Here is a 14,370-nt window from a genome sequence, read left to right as displayed (position 1 = left end):
TTCGATAGTGATGATAGTACTTCCTCTTGCACATTCAAAGGTAGGGATGGAAAGCACTGTAAAACTCCAAAATAAGAGTAATTTTTCACTTAGAATTACGACTTCTGTGGTTGGTTTTTTTTTTTTTTTTGATGGTGGTGTTTTTTCCCGCCTTTTTTTTTTTTTTTCCTGACAGCAGCTGCTTATTGATTTGTGTCCTTGCTCCTTACCTGCCTAATGGATGGATGTGACTTTAGAAGTACCAGGTTTTAAGACAAATGAGAAAGTTCAAAAAATGGTATAGCTCAAACAGAGTTTCTGAATTCTTAGCTATGCTGATCCTGGTAGAAGAATGGAATGAAGGTCTACAGCAGTGTGAAGGAAGAACCAATAAAATGTACAATAATGCAGTCATGGTAGAGAAAAAAATATTTCCATCCTCAGGTATTTAGTTTTATTGGAAATTATTTGATTCAATTATCAAAAGCACAGTAATTATGACCCATGCAGTACTAATGACTATTGGCAACAAGACTCACGAGGACACACAATCTAATTAGCTTTAATGAGATGGATTTAATAATACATTGGATTAACATCTGTTAGAACCAAGTATCAAGATTTATTGTTCTCTGAATAAATATTGACCTCGTGCTCTCAGGTCAATAAATCTTAAGCTTGCCTGCACTTAAATGAGTATCTACTTATTATGTTAGCACTCTTTTGTTTTCTATCACCAACTTCAGTATGAGGAGAGGAGAGCTGCACTTGCCTCCAGCTGTGTAAAACACTTCTTTAAGGAGTAGCAAGAAAGCACTGAATTTGCAAATTGAAGACAAAAAGGGTTGGAGCCTATACCCTTTGTCTTTTCTCCTTATAAAACTGCTCTTCCTTGTTGTTGCTTGCTAAGTAGAAATTTCAGAAATGTCCAGAAAATATCAATAGTAATGCCACAGAAAAACTGTGTAGCTCGTATCATCTGCTCAATTAAGCAGTCTTTGTATTTTGAGTAGCAGTGTGAGTGGTATTGGGAAGATCTTTGGGGATGAGTTGGAGGAATTCCTCCTCCTTAATGTGTACTGAGATACCAAGATACTTCAGATTTCATTTTGTGCTTCAGATATTTAAGCGCATATTCCTTTCTAGCTGTAGGCATCTCAAGAGGATTGAGATGGAACATGTTTCTTTTTCATGCCTACAGGGTAGGAACTTCTTGATAATCTCAAAAGGGATCACTGTGGTCAGAAATATCTTCAAGTCTTACAACATTTTTTATAACCAAGAAGAGTTCCTTTTAAAACAGTAGAAAATACTTGAGACTGATATTCTTTCAGCAGAATATTTAGACCTTCCTTTCAAATTTAATAGAGTTATAAGGGAACGTTTGTTAGTGTAACTCTACTCCAGGTGAAGTCAGCTATAAAACTGCTAGGATCTCTAACAGCAGAATTCTGTAGGTGAATGTTGATTAATGTAGAGGATCTTTTTAGCAGAGACACTGATGAATGGGAGACTTTATAAATTTTGTAGGAAGGTTATTTGTATTTATTGAATTCTGTGCAAACTTTTCAGTTAAGGAGGTGAAATCTGGCAGACTTTAATGGATGAGTTTTATACAGTACATCATAACTGCTTTCAAAGATCAAAAGGTTTTTCTTACGCATGCTCTGTCTCTCTTGTAAAAATATGTATGCTGTGCAGAAACCTAGCAAAAATGTTTCAGTTTTTCACCTTTTTTCACCCTTCTATTATTTTATTTCTAATTGTATGACTGACCTTTACCTTTTTGGTGTGATTTAGAGGTTGCTGTGGCACTAAGGGAAATAGTGGAATTTACCATGATCCATAATGAATACCGTAGGCCAGGCTGGAGAAAGAAAAAGGTTCTTGGATCAATTTGGTGTACAGGATTAGAGGATTTAATCTGTGCTTCTGAATGTTGAGCCATAGCTATAGGGATGTAGAGTAGGCCCAATGTTAGCGATTTTTTTTATTCCATATGTTCCTTTTGAGGTAAGTATATTGTTACAAGTCTCTGCAGGACAGATGCTAAATTTTGGGCCTTTCCCCCTCCAACTGCTTTCAAATTTTCTAAGGATCAACTGCAATCTAGCTCCTTTTAATCATAATCATATATAATTTAGTTCTTTAACTGCAAGCAATTGTGGGTGCAAACCATTATTTTCCCCTCACTTTGCACCCTTTCATACTGCAAGAAACTTTGCAAATTCTAAAACCCTAAGGATCCTACTTTGCTCTTTCAGTTCAGTGTCTGTACGCGGGTTTAAGGACAAAGATTTGTAACATATGTTGCTTTTCACTTGTGGAGAAAAAGGAAAAAAATATGCTTACTGGGGATGAGTTGATGAGGAAGGCTGAGCTGGAATGAGCATTGTCCTGGGACAAGATCTATATGGATGAAGTGTTGTTGATTTTGGTAGGACTCCATGTGGAAGGGTTTGATAGCTTTTATTTCATGTCCAGATTAGGCTTTAAGGAAATCAATCTTGGACAAGCAAAACAGTTATAATAAATGACAGTTATTGGTCCTATATTTCACTGGATGGAGGGGAGAAGGGGTCCTTTTCTTTGTTAAATTGGGTGATCCGATCAGACAGCAGCCCTGCTTCTGTGGTAGCAGCGTGGGTCATGGTAGAACAGCCCCACCTCTCCCAAACAGATTAGAAGCAGCCTCTGTGAAGGTCATTATGCTGGTTTTAAGGAGGGGAAAGTCTAGTTTTGTTGTAATACTCGTTTTTCTTTAGAATTGTATAAAGAATTTGAAAAAAGACTCCTTCCTGTTCTTTAATCCTTACTCTAATGCAAATACATAAGGTGCTACTTTATGCCAGCATCTGACTTGTGCAAGTAGAAAATAAGGTGTTACCAGTAGGGAATCATTCCAACTTTCTGAAGCAACGTTAGTTCTTCTACTCAAGAAGTGTATTGAGTTTTTGAACTTGTGTCATCAAATAATGTAATCTTCCTATTGTAAAGTGCTCCTCCCAGCCCCAGACATTCATGTTGCACTGTTATTTTTTTTCCCCAGTGGAGAAGGAGAACAGAAGCTCATCCCTATGCATACAAACTAAAAAGGTTATTTTTTCCTGTTAGTTACTCTTGCTTTCAAGATGACAAGCTGCCCTTTCATCCTGCATGGAGAAGAGAGAGCTAGTCTTTGGCAGCATTGAAAAGACTGGAAAACCTAGTCACTAAAATGGAAACTTAGCAAAGTGTTCTGCAGAAGAACCTTGTGTACACTATGAAAGCTTTTAAAACAATTGTTTTTATAAAAAACAGTAGCACTCAACTCTCTTGCTACTGTTTAAGCAGTTCTGAGTGCTCTTGCCTTTGGAGGTTTCTCAATGCCTAGACTTTGCACATAACTTGTTAATAAAACCTTGGTAAAGCAACACAGAAATGTGAGAAATAACAAGGAACATTATTCATAATAATAAGGAATCCATGTGAATTGTCTTGAAAAGATAAGTGTACTCAGACAGAAGACAGCATTGGACTGCGTACCTGGAGAACAGTGGTGTTCAACAGAAGTTTTATCTGTAAGTGAAAACATACCCAAACATCTTCAAATGCTGACTCGTGGCTGCTGTCTGTTCTGCCTCCTTCTCAGAGGCAAATACTGTTAATGTAAAAGCCTTGATCTGAACACTTTTTTGTTGCATAAATGACCGGCTAAAGAAGTCATTCAAGGCAATCAAAATCTGAAGCCAACCTGTCATCTCCTATTAGTCAGGTTGTTTGCAATGATTTGTGGGGTTCATTAGTGGGTCTTCTGGCAAAAAGTAACTGGTGAGAAGATGATGTGCAAAATATGATAGCGTAGACGTGCTGCACAGCCCTGCGTTGAAGGTGCATGAAGAATGTCTGTATCAAGACAAAAATACAGCTGCATCTGGTCTCCTTTGATATGCTAGTTGTTCCAAAGAATGTGGAAGTGGTTACTGCTATTTTGACAAATGCGTTTATTTCTCCTTTTGTTGCCTGGTGTGGCACAAGGGGAACACTGGCGCAATAGTGTACAGCAATAATTTATTAGTGGTTTAGGGATGTGGGCCCAGAACAAATTCTAGACAAAAGAAAAACATGTTTGGGTTTTACAGAGCGCCTTGGCTACAGGAACAAAGCCATGATTGGGTGTGCAAATATTTGGTATTTCGATTGTCCCAGTTGGGGTGACAGCTGACAAATGGTCTGAGTTTGTTTTTAATTATCACCAAAAGAAAAAAAAAAAAAAAACAACAAAAAAAAAACAGCCTGTTGTTTTAAAGCCAGCAACTGATTTTGCAGCACAAGGCAATAAAAGATATTTAACAGTGGAGGATATACTTTCTCAGTGTTACAATATGCTGAAAGCACTATTACTTCCAAATATTTGTAGTATTTAGCTAGTTTTGTGATTACAACCAACCAAGAAAATTGTTTTCTTCACTTGTATTGCATCCAATGATCAATACTAAAATGCCAGCTACCATTCTCACTTAATGCTAACTGGTATCATTGGTATCAATGTTATCTTCTGCACACACTGGAAAGGGCAGCAGATATGCAGTGACAGATGCTTGTGAGACCTATTTGGCACAAAAATTACTTAATATATATCATACTAGTGTACAGAGCACCCGTGAGGTATCAGGGTCAATTACAGTAGATATATGAACACACAGAGACTTCACTGCCCGGAAGGGTTATAGGCCCCCTGTGAAGGGAAGAAGAAGCATGTTACCCAAAAGAGATTGAGTCATTTATCCAAGACAACCCAAACAGTCTCTGGTAGGGGAAGGGACCAATCCTATTTGTTGAGTCTGTATCCATTATTTCAACCACTTCATTATCGTTTAAGTAAGATAAGAACAATGTTGAGAAGATTCACTGAAATTAGAAGGCCATATATAAAAGTTTAAAGTTGTGCCCAAATGCTTAATTGAATTGGGGTTTTGTTTACTTTTTGGTTACAATTACTGTACAACAGTTGTTCTCTTGTGAATATACATGAATCTGAATCATTTCTTGCAGGAAGTGTAACTTGCCAGAATTTGAATAGCCAATAATTCACCTTTTAAGTAAAAATCATGAACCTCCGAATGCAAATTTGCCCCTTCTAGGGAGGCCAAAATGGACTTTCGTTGTTGGATGAGAGAAACTGTTCTGCATAAACTTGTCTTCCATTGCAAGAAAGAATTGAAGCGAGAACACAAAATGTGTTTTCCATTTTTGTGAAATCATGAGAATGTGATCTTTCCATTTTGTCAAAAGGGTGACTTTTTTTGTCTTCTAGCTACGGCTCTCTGCCAATTTCTAGCACAGCATTCAGTACCTCGGAAAGTTTCATAAAGGCTGTGTTTGAGGAAGAAAAATAGTTTGATCTGCGAATATGCTGCTGTCCTTCCAACAGTGTCTAGCCTGCTTTTGTGGATCCCTAGAAAGGTTATTGATTTACTGCAAGTGTGGTTTTCTCTAGTAAAGGCCGAAGGCTCTTTGCAGACTGCCACCTGAAGCAGATGCATAAGGAGGAAATTTAGATAATTGCGTTCTGCTTCTATTGGAGTCTGCGGCAATTTTGAAATGATTTTCAGGAGGAGCAGAATGGGTCTGGTGACTGAGTCCCCGCTGCCAGGAGCTGGAAGAGCTCATCAGCTTTACTTTGCATAGGTGCTTGGGGAACTGGGAGCTGTCGGAAAAATGTTGCTGATAGAAGTCGCCAGTATTAACACTAGTTTTTATAGACACTTTCTGACTTTGTATTACTTGCTGGGTTGGAAGATTAGAACCAGCTATACTACTAAAAGCTGTTCACATGAGATTCCCAGACAATTTTTGCCGACAGAACAGGCAGTCCCACAGATTTTCTTATACTTTCTGTCTTTTCTGGGGGGCAGAAATTCTACAGACGTTTCAGTTAAGTGTTGTCAGCACTTTTGATCCCAAGTATTTATGACTGTACAAATAATGGATTTTATTTTTTATTTTTTTGGTTTGGCCACTGAATTAAGAAACTTAATAGAATTCTTGGTTTTAGTTGACCAGAAATAATTTTTGTTTTCAGATGAACTAAGATGAATCAGTTTGCTTGGTTTCAGTTTGCTTAGTCCTTTTCTACTCCCTGCAATAAAAAATGGGTCAATTTCCAATTGAATTTAAGTTTTAATTGAAAACATTGTTTTGAAACAACTATTCAAAATAATTTTGTTTTACTTTAGACTTTTCTGGTTTTGTATTCTTCTGACTAATGCTATTTTTTCATTTGTGCAAGTTGTCAAATTGACGATCTTTCTTCCTTCAAGCAATGTCTTTTTGCAAATTCATTGCTTAGTGGATTTGCTTTTAGCTAGCACTGTTATCAATTTGTAACTCATTCCTCTTGGCTTAGTATGTAAATCAGGAAAATACAAAATTTACAAAATGTTACCCACACTTTAGAAAGCTGTTGTGGTATGTTAAAATCTGATATGACTAGACTAATACAGCCAGAGTAGTTGAGAATTACAGCAGTACTGGTAGTGTTCAGGTAATGGAGGTACAGTTAGAGGCAAAGAAAATCATTTGTGGTGAGGCAGTTTGAAAATACTGGATTAGGTCTAAAAAGAGATTCACTGGAGATTAACACAAGGCTTTGAGAAAGAAATTCATACTCAAGGTAGGACAATCTTCCATTATCAGCAAGCTGTTCCGTAGAGGTCCAACCTGAGCTTCCTTGCCGTGTCAGGGTATCTGTTAATTGCAATTGTCAGAGACAACACTAGAGCAGAAGAATAAGAAGCCAATTAAAATCAGTATGTGCGTATTACTTTATTTAAGCAAGATGAATGAGCTAGCCTATCTGTTGGGAAATTCTTGTTCTCCTTAGGACATCTTATCTGGCTATCCACTCCCAGTAGCATTAGTGCAGGTGGGGTTGGGGGCCCAGTGGATTTAATTCGTGAACAAAAGAGCTACATTACTCTTTTCTGTCCCCAGAAACCATAAGCTGGTTTTGACTAAATATAGGAATTCAACCATACACTGGTAATCGTGGCTATGTATTTTAGAACTTAATGGGATCGTGTGATTTAAAAGTTTTTTTTTTTTTTTTTAAGTTAGAATAAACTTTTACAAATCAATTTTAAATACAAACGTTCACACGGAAGGCACCTTACAGTGGGTGAAATCAAAAGCATTATACTGTGACATGAGTAATGGGGCAGGAATATCACCTATACAACAGAGCTGCTCTGGAGATTTCACTTGATGCAATAAATCCGTGTGCTAGGAAATTATCATATCTTAAGAGCCATGTTTACATAGCATGGCCACTTTGAGAATGGTTTTGGAGGTCTTTCTATCTGGTAGAAGAATAAATGATCTCAAATAGGTGTTCCATCAAGTCCTCTAAAAGGATTTTAAGAATTCAGACTTGGGAGCTAGCTCTTGGAGACACTAGGCGTATGCTTTTCCTGCTGAGAAAGTGCTCGACTCTGTTGATGAATCAGTCCTTGATAGCTGCTGAAGCATGTTATGCGGTCATGGCCTGAGCTTGGTGGAAATTCCTCAAGTGTTAGAGAAACCTCCATTAATTACCACTGAGGAGTCAATTGTGGGAAACACAGTGGTTTTTAAGGTATTGGCCTGTAGCAGGATTGTGCAGAACCCCTCTTCTCAGGGATACTTGAGATATGGAGAGGGAAACGTGATACTTTCCTGGTCCTCCTGGTGCATGTCGATACTCCAGCTGCAGCGTCCATGTTGGCCCTTTCTACTCACCACATAGCTCCGTGTCTGTGTATGCGCTGGGAAGGAACATTGTCATCTTCCACATGAATGTATATAAGGGTCAGCTGCAGTTGGGGCTCTTGACAGAAACAGCTTAAATTTTAGGCTAAAATTTTCTGTTATTTATAGTGCGGCTGAGTGCTGGCAGGGAGTAGGAGAAGAGATTATCCCGTTGCCCAGGTAAATGGAGAAGGATCTAAACTGCTATGTTATTGCTGCTCTAATTTTAAAAACCTCTGCTATTGAAAGTAAGGGAAGAATCCAGGTGGCATGAGATGTTACAGCCCCTCTGTTACAGCATGGGGAGAATGTGATGTGCAGATCAATCCCCAGGCAAAGCCATTCCCTGGGCCTCTAGTTGTGTGCCATGTGTGCAGCTCTGCTGGAGGAGGGCCTTACACTCACTGCACTCCCTCCCTGCCTTCCTAGTGAGTCTGATACCTAATACACTGCTGAATTGAGCATTTTAAATAATAATCTCCAGGGTGGGCTGGCAGGGGAGGGCAATGGTGGAAAGGCAGTGGTGAGGAGAGGGAAGGAGAGAAGAGAACTTAAGTTTTAGGATACATTACACTTAAAATTCTGAGACTGTTCCACTGACGGGTAACATAAAGAATTAGGTTTACAATATGAAGTAAGTTCTATAGTAAAATAATTGGACTGTCGAAGCAATTTTGCTCTCACTAAATTGCTTTCCTATGAACTTATCCTGAATGGGGCTGTGCAGCTCTTTCTGATATTTGAACATCCTCAGTTCTCATTGACTTCATTGGGAATTGAACTCATTGAACTCCTCACTAGGTAATTAGTTCCTTATAGGGCTGATTTTTCTGCTGCCAATCGGCAGTTGCCTTAACTTTCAGTTAGCAGTCATACCCAGTGCTCCTCAAGTCCATGCCTTAGCATCCCATGCATCATTTAATGGCTTTTCTGTGAGACATGTACTCAAGCATTTGCGCAAATGTTCTGTTCCTTACTGTTTGCTGTGGATAGGATCCATAATAGTTTTGATACACTGACTGCATCACATTAGCAAATAGAACATGCAAAATACATGATGGAAAACCTTTCCAAAAATAATCTTGTCAAAAGCCTGCAAGACAGTTTTTAGTTTAGTTTAGGTTTGTTTTCTTTATAAGTAGGAAGTGTTTGTTTTGTCTTCAAAAAAGGAAGGATGCACTTCAAACATATTAAGAGCACAACTTCATTAGCATGGAGGATGAATGAGATAATGACTGAGATAATGAAAGAGAGATTTCCTACCTTTCCTTTCTGTGAGAAGAAGACCTACTGAAATGCAGTATATTTACAGACCTTCTATTGCTAAAGTTCTAAATGCATTTGCTTTCATGGTCCCCATTTCTGCTGCTGCACATTTTGGAATGATGGATTGTGGAGCACGGGGTGTTGAGATGAAGAGAATCAATAATATGATACAAAAAAAATGAAATAATTCTTGATAGAACATCAATAAAGGCTAAAAGTTGCCATAGGGATTTGAATCTTAAAGAAGAGCTTAAGAAAGTATATTAAAAAGCATTCACTTCTCCCCTTGCACTTGTACTGCTTTTGTTCCCTGAGTAGAGGTTGCATGGGGGTTCTTGTCAAGGACAGGGGTGGAGGTGTTTGTTTTTTTCTGTATCGGTAGGTGCTCAGTATGGTATCTGCTGGTGTGATGTCTTCTGAGTACTGTCACAACATCGTTGCATTCTCAGCCCACAGCTGGCATGAATAAAAATGGAAGAGTAGAGCTCTTAGTAGCCTTATACACTGTTAAAGGGTTTAACGCAGCAAACCACAGGAGAAGTAGGAGAATATGTATCATGCCAAACTTACTTGGTGTTTAAGAGAATGTGTGTTGCAGGTCCATACACTGGCGTGAATAACCAAGAGTGATCCCAACCAAGAGTCTTTCCATTTGACTCCACTGCTGGCAACTTGTGCAAGAACAATTGGAGTCCAGATTTTGCCCTCGTGCTAGCACTGTACTGTACGGCATTCAGTGATTTGTTGGGACACAGTTTGGAATATTTGGTCTGAAATAGAGAGGACTGTTTGCCAAGAAACATACTTTTCAGGACAAAGGAGGCTGTCTCATGCAAAATAGCTGCCATCTCCATCCAAGCAGAACTCCAGTGCATTTTTCTTTTTGCTTGAGTATGGACTAAATGAGGTTAGTCTGATGTGATTCTGAGCCATAGAACAACAAAACTGAGGAAGTCTTGAATCATTTGCCAAGCAGACAGAAACCCAGGTGGGAGATGTTTTTCTTTCCATGGTATAGGGATAGATTTGATGTATTCTATTTCTAAATGATGCACGTGTTGCACATATACAGTAGAATTGTGATTTTGTTGCTAGCTTTCATTAGGATCTTTTTGCAGGAGGCACACCCGGAGCTCTACATAAGATTTTATGGTAATAGGTGCTGTTGAACGTGAGTGAAGGTATCACAGTATGCCTCTAACATTTCTGCTGTAATTCTTAGTCTTCCTGTCCTCGTTATCTTCTTGTTTCTCAAATGTTTATCAGAGCTACTTTCATAACTTTTTGCTCAATTTTTACTTGCAGCATTATGCAAAAAACAAAGTTCTGTTTACAGATTGCATTCTGAAAGGATATTCATTGCTCTCAGGTGTATAATTCATACCGATGTCACACTCTGGACTTTAATTAGAATGCTTACTCCATCACTCTCATAGTTTAAAAAACAAACACTAAATAAAACACGTAGCTTTGTCACAAAGATAAACCAAATTCAGAGAGGCAAATTAAGTTAGAACCATACACATTCCTCCTCTGAATTCAATATACATTTTGAAACAATAGTAATTTCGACATCTACCACTGAGCAAATATGGAAAAGCTAGGCTGTTAGTGTTGAAAACTGTAGGTGTTTCTATCTAAGCAAACCGTATGGGAGTTGCCTACTAAAATGTGCCATGTGAAAATAAAGCTATTAAGGCAAGGCTGGCATCATCATTTTTCTTTTGCAGATCAGGTGGTAGTTTCCAGCACTAACTTTTAGAGCTGAAATAAATTAATTCAGAAACCAAGGTTAGGTCATACACGTATTTGCTTTGTTCCAAGTCAAACCATCACAAAAGGCTGCAAAGGAGTGCACTGTTCTGAAATACATTAGTGTTATTAGTAATATATTAAAATGCAACGTCTTTAAAATATTACTTCTGTCAAAATACTTATGTGTGTTGAATTCTGTCTTCCAAGGAACAGACTACTTAATCCAGCAGTGCATTTAAGCTTATGACTTATTTCAACCATGAGGACACAGAAGAACTGCTCGCATGCTTAAAGTTAAGCACGAGATTAACTGGACAAGGTTAATAGCCCTGCTGGGATGAGATCAAGTGTTCAGCTATAAGGACCTGACTCTGCCAATTTTACTTATGGTTTGTCCTGCACTAAGACACCTATGAGATTTCATCCCGTTCAATACAAGAGCGGAGTAGCCAAATGCTACTTGCATCATAAATCTAAGAGACGAAATCTTAACCTCCAGGATCAGGACTTCTCCCTTCATATTGCATCACTCTGACTTCTCTGGCAGCTCAAGGTTCACAGGGTTTTAATAGAAAGTGCCCTCTAGGGAGAGCTGCTTTGCAGATGTGGCGGGACAAGGGCCATGAAGTACAAGTAATCACGCTTAGCCTAGTTAGCACAAGGAGATAAACCGTACCCTTAACCAGCTGCAGCTGATGTTCTGCCTGAGTTCAAACCTTTCTAAATCTAGGGTTTAGGAACCTTAACCCAAGCTTTCCCATGTGGCAGATGAATGCTGCAAGCAGTAGGCTTTTGAGTGATTTAGATATTGCTCTGATTCCCTCGGGAGTCCCAGAACCTGAGGGTCTCAGTGCACGGTCTGCCTCAGGTTTGAGCCTTAATGTTTCTTGGGGCAGGCAACTGGAAGGCAGGCAAGGGGTGCAAAACTCAGACACTTCAAAAAAGCTTCATAAAGCACGAAACAGTTTCTGTCCAAATCTGTGTTTCTGAGGGTGACAATAAGCCTTTTCTGTCTCTGCTTTCAGGTTGCTCCTATAATTAAAGAAAGAATGATGAAGAAAGGCAGCATGATGCTTGGGTACCAGCCTCACCGGGGCAAAGTCAACTTCTTCCGCCAGGTGGTGATCAGCCCACAAGTGAGTCGAGAGGACATGGACTTCTTGCTGGATGAAATTGAACTGCTTGCTAAGGACTTGTAGCTGTAGCTCTTCAGCACCAGGCACTGCTCATGTGTGATATTTATGGACAGAGAATGGCAGCAGCATTCTGGTGCTATTTTGTGAAAGGTAGTAAAAAGCTTGACATATAGGTTGGAAACTGTAGTTTAACATAGTGATGTTCAGAGCTTTGCAGGTAGAACACCTCTTCACACAAAAGTATTTGCTGTTGGGGGCTGAGACAGGCCAGTGCTTGCAGCACCACCGCCATTCTGGGAAGTGTTTCCTTGAGGGGGAGCACTTCTGAAAATGGTGTCTGTGTCCCAAGGAGGGCAGCTGTTTATGGGGTGTCTGTGCACAGTGTAGCTCAAAGTGATCGCTGATATATACAGGCAATACTCCTCTCGAGTTACTGGTAGTAGTGAATTTAGCTCAGTGAGCTTTAAAATGCTAGTTAGTACTCTGTCTACACTGTCAATATTGTATTTTGGTATGTGTTTAGGGGTAGAGGTCTACTTGGTATTTACAGTAAGACTGAAAATCGTGAACTTAAGGAGTTCCTCAAGGCCCCTAATTAGGTGAGTTGCCCGGATTTTCCACTGTGAGCACCATCAGACAATAGAACAAGGGCCTAACAGGGTTGTGCAGTCAGCATCCTTGGAGGTTTGCAGGGCCTGGCTGGACAAAGCCCCAAGTAGTCAATATTGACCCTGCTTTTAGCAGGTAGAACTAGATGACCTTCTCAGGTCCCTTCCAACCTAAATGATTTTGTGATTCTGTGAAGTCAAATGATTAGGCCTGGTCAGTGTTTGCCAACATTGCCCACACAAGACATCAGTGCTACAGCAATGCTGAGAATATTGGAAAAGTGTCTTAGAAATACTTAACTCTTTGGTAACAGGAGTTACCTGCAATCTTGGAACTGTTGTTCATCTTCCTCTATTTTTAAAGCATAAATATTTATTTAACAGATTTAGATGCACTTTAAAATTATAGCAGAGGAAAAAAAAGCGTATTTACCTGAAAGATGTGTATTTTTAAGCATGGTGACTATATGTTAAGAATGTAGGAAAAATACATATTTGTCATTGTCTGTCTATATTTGCCTACAGATTTTAGAAGACTTGGTTTTATGTTATGAGTGTATAATTTATATTTTGGCACTGAAATTAAGGTGGCAGTGATCAGTGAAAGCCTGATTGTTTTTAGGATGGGAACTATCAAAGTATTTCTGGTCAACCTTAAGATGCAAAATGATGTTCTAAACTTTGTTTTCATGTTAAGAATTATAGTATACTTTTGATTTGTTTTCATTCTAGCTATAAAATGATGAATTTTGTGAAGACAGAAATTTATTTCTTGGGGTGAAGTTCTTGCAGCAGATTAATGGAAATAACACTGTCTTTCACACTGTAATCAACACCTACTTACCTTAGTGTTTTAATGTTTGTTCCCTATCCTGTATTCGAGGTAACACCGACCAATACGAACCTTTCTGCTATAACGTTTTCTGTATTGCTGAAAAGTGTCTTTAAACACAATGCTTTTATATTTTCAGTTCCTACGTTGTACTAGGATCCAAAATTGCGTGACATTCCTACTTCCAGTCTCCAGGATGATGGTATAGAAAGTTTAACAAGGTCATGATAACCAAGGAGGTCACACTATCAAAGCAGTAGATAGGAGGAAGAATCAAATCTGCAGAACTTGACAGATGTCTTTAACAGTGTCCTGGAAGTGAATTTTCTTGTGCTACTATAGGGAGTCATTGGATTTCAAGTCAAACCCTGTGTTGATATTAACATGAAAATAAATGGCAGAATGTGGCCCCTGGATTCTGCACTGTAATATGTGCAGAATGCTTTTATATTACCTTGTGCTTCTGGGTTTACCAGTTATCATGATTTCGGAAAGCGTTTAACTAAATTCAGGGCCCATAAAGCTTATTTAGCCTCCCAGCCAGTTGCAGAGTGTGGCAAGGGGTGCTGAATGGATGCAATGACTTGGCTTTTGCTTCTTGAGGTGGATAGGACTGCTAACCCTCCTCCTTTTCTTTTTCATCCTTGAAGTGAAAGACATGATAGTGTCAGGATTTTTTGATTATGATCCAAATTCTTGGTGAGTACTTAATTTTTGATTCGGGGGAAGCTGTCACCTTCCATCAGCTAAGAATTTGACCTGTGGTGTTTTTTTGATGGCACTACTGTCTAAAAAGTGTTGTTTCTCTTCATGTTGTTAGTGCATTTCTCTGTGCAGATACTGTAGTGGCTGTAGTTCTTTTTTTAAATGAGAGGAAAAGGACTTTTTCAATGTTTGCAGAAAGTGTGTCTCAGGCCAACATGTGGACTGATGTCTTCAAAGGTGTAGTTTAGCCTTCCAGTGTGATGTGAGTACCTTATCTGATCTCTATATATTTTCTATTGTTTCTGACCCTTCATCACATCCA

At 38.9% G+C, this 14,370-nt stretch overlaps 1 protein-coding gene across 1 annotated transcript in view; it reads left to right on the top strand.

Moving 5' to 3' along the window:
* The window catches only part of GADL1 (glutamate decarboxylase like 1), a 69,917-nt gene extending 57,951 nt beyond the window's left edge, over positions 1–11,966 (top strand). The window contains exon 15 of the mRNA XM_035549660.1: positions 11,793–11,966. Coding sequence (XP_035405553.1) covers positions 11,793–11,966 — 174 coding nt within the window. The remainder of the gene's footprint in view (positions 1–11,792) is intronic.
* The last annotated feature ends 2,404 nt before the right edge of the window (positions 11,967–14,370 follow it).

The sequence above is a fragment of the Cygnus atratus genome, chromosome 2, assembly GCF_013377495.2.
Source record: "Cygnus atratus isolate AKBS03 ecotype Queensland, Australia chromosome 2, CAtr_DNAZoo_HiC_assembly, whole genome shotgun sequence".
In the NCBI taxonomy this organism is placed as follows: domain Eukaryota; kingdom Metazoa; phylum Chordata; class Aves; order Anseriformes; family Anatidae; genus Cygnus; species Cygnus atratus.
This window is presented reverse-complemented; position numbering and strand designations above follow the sequence as displayed.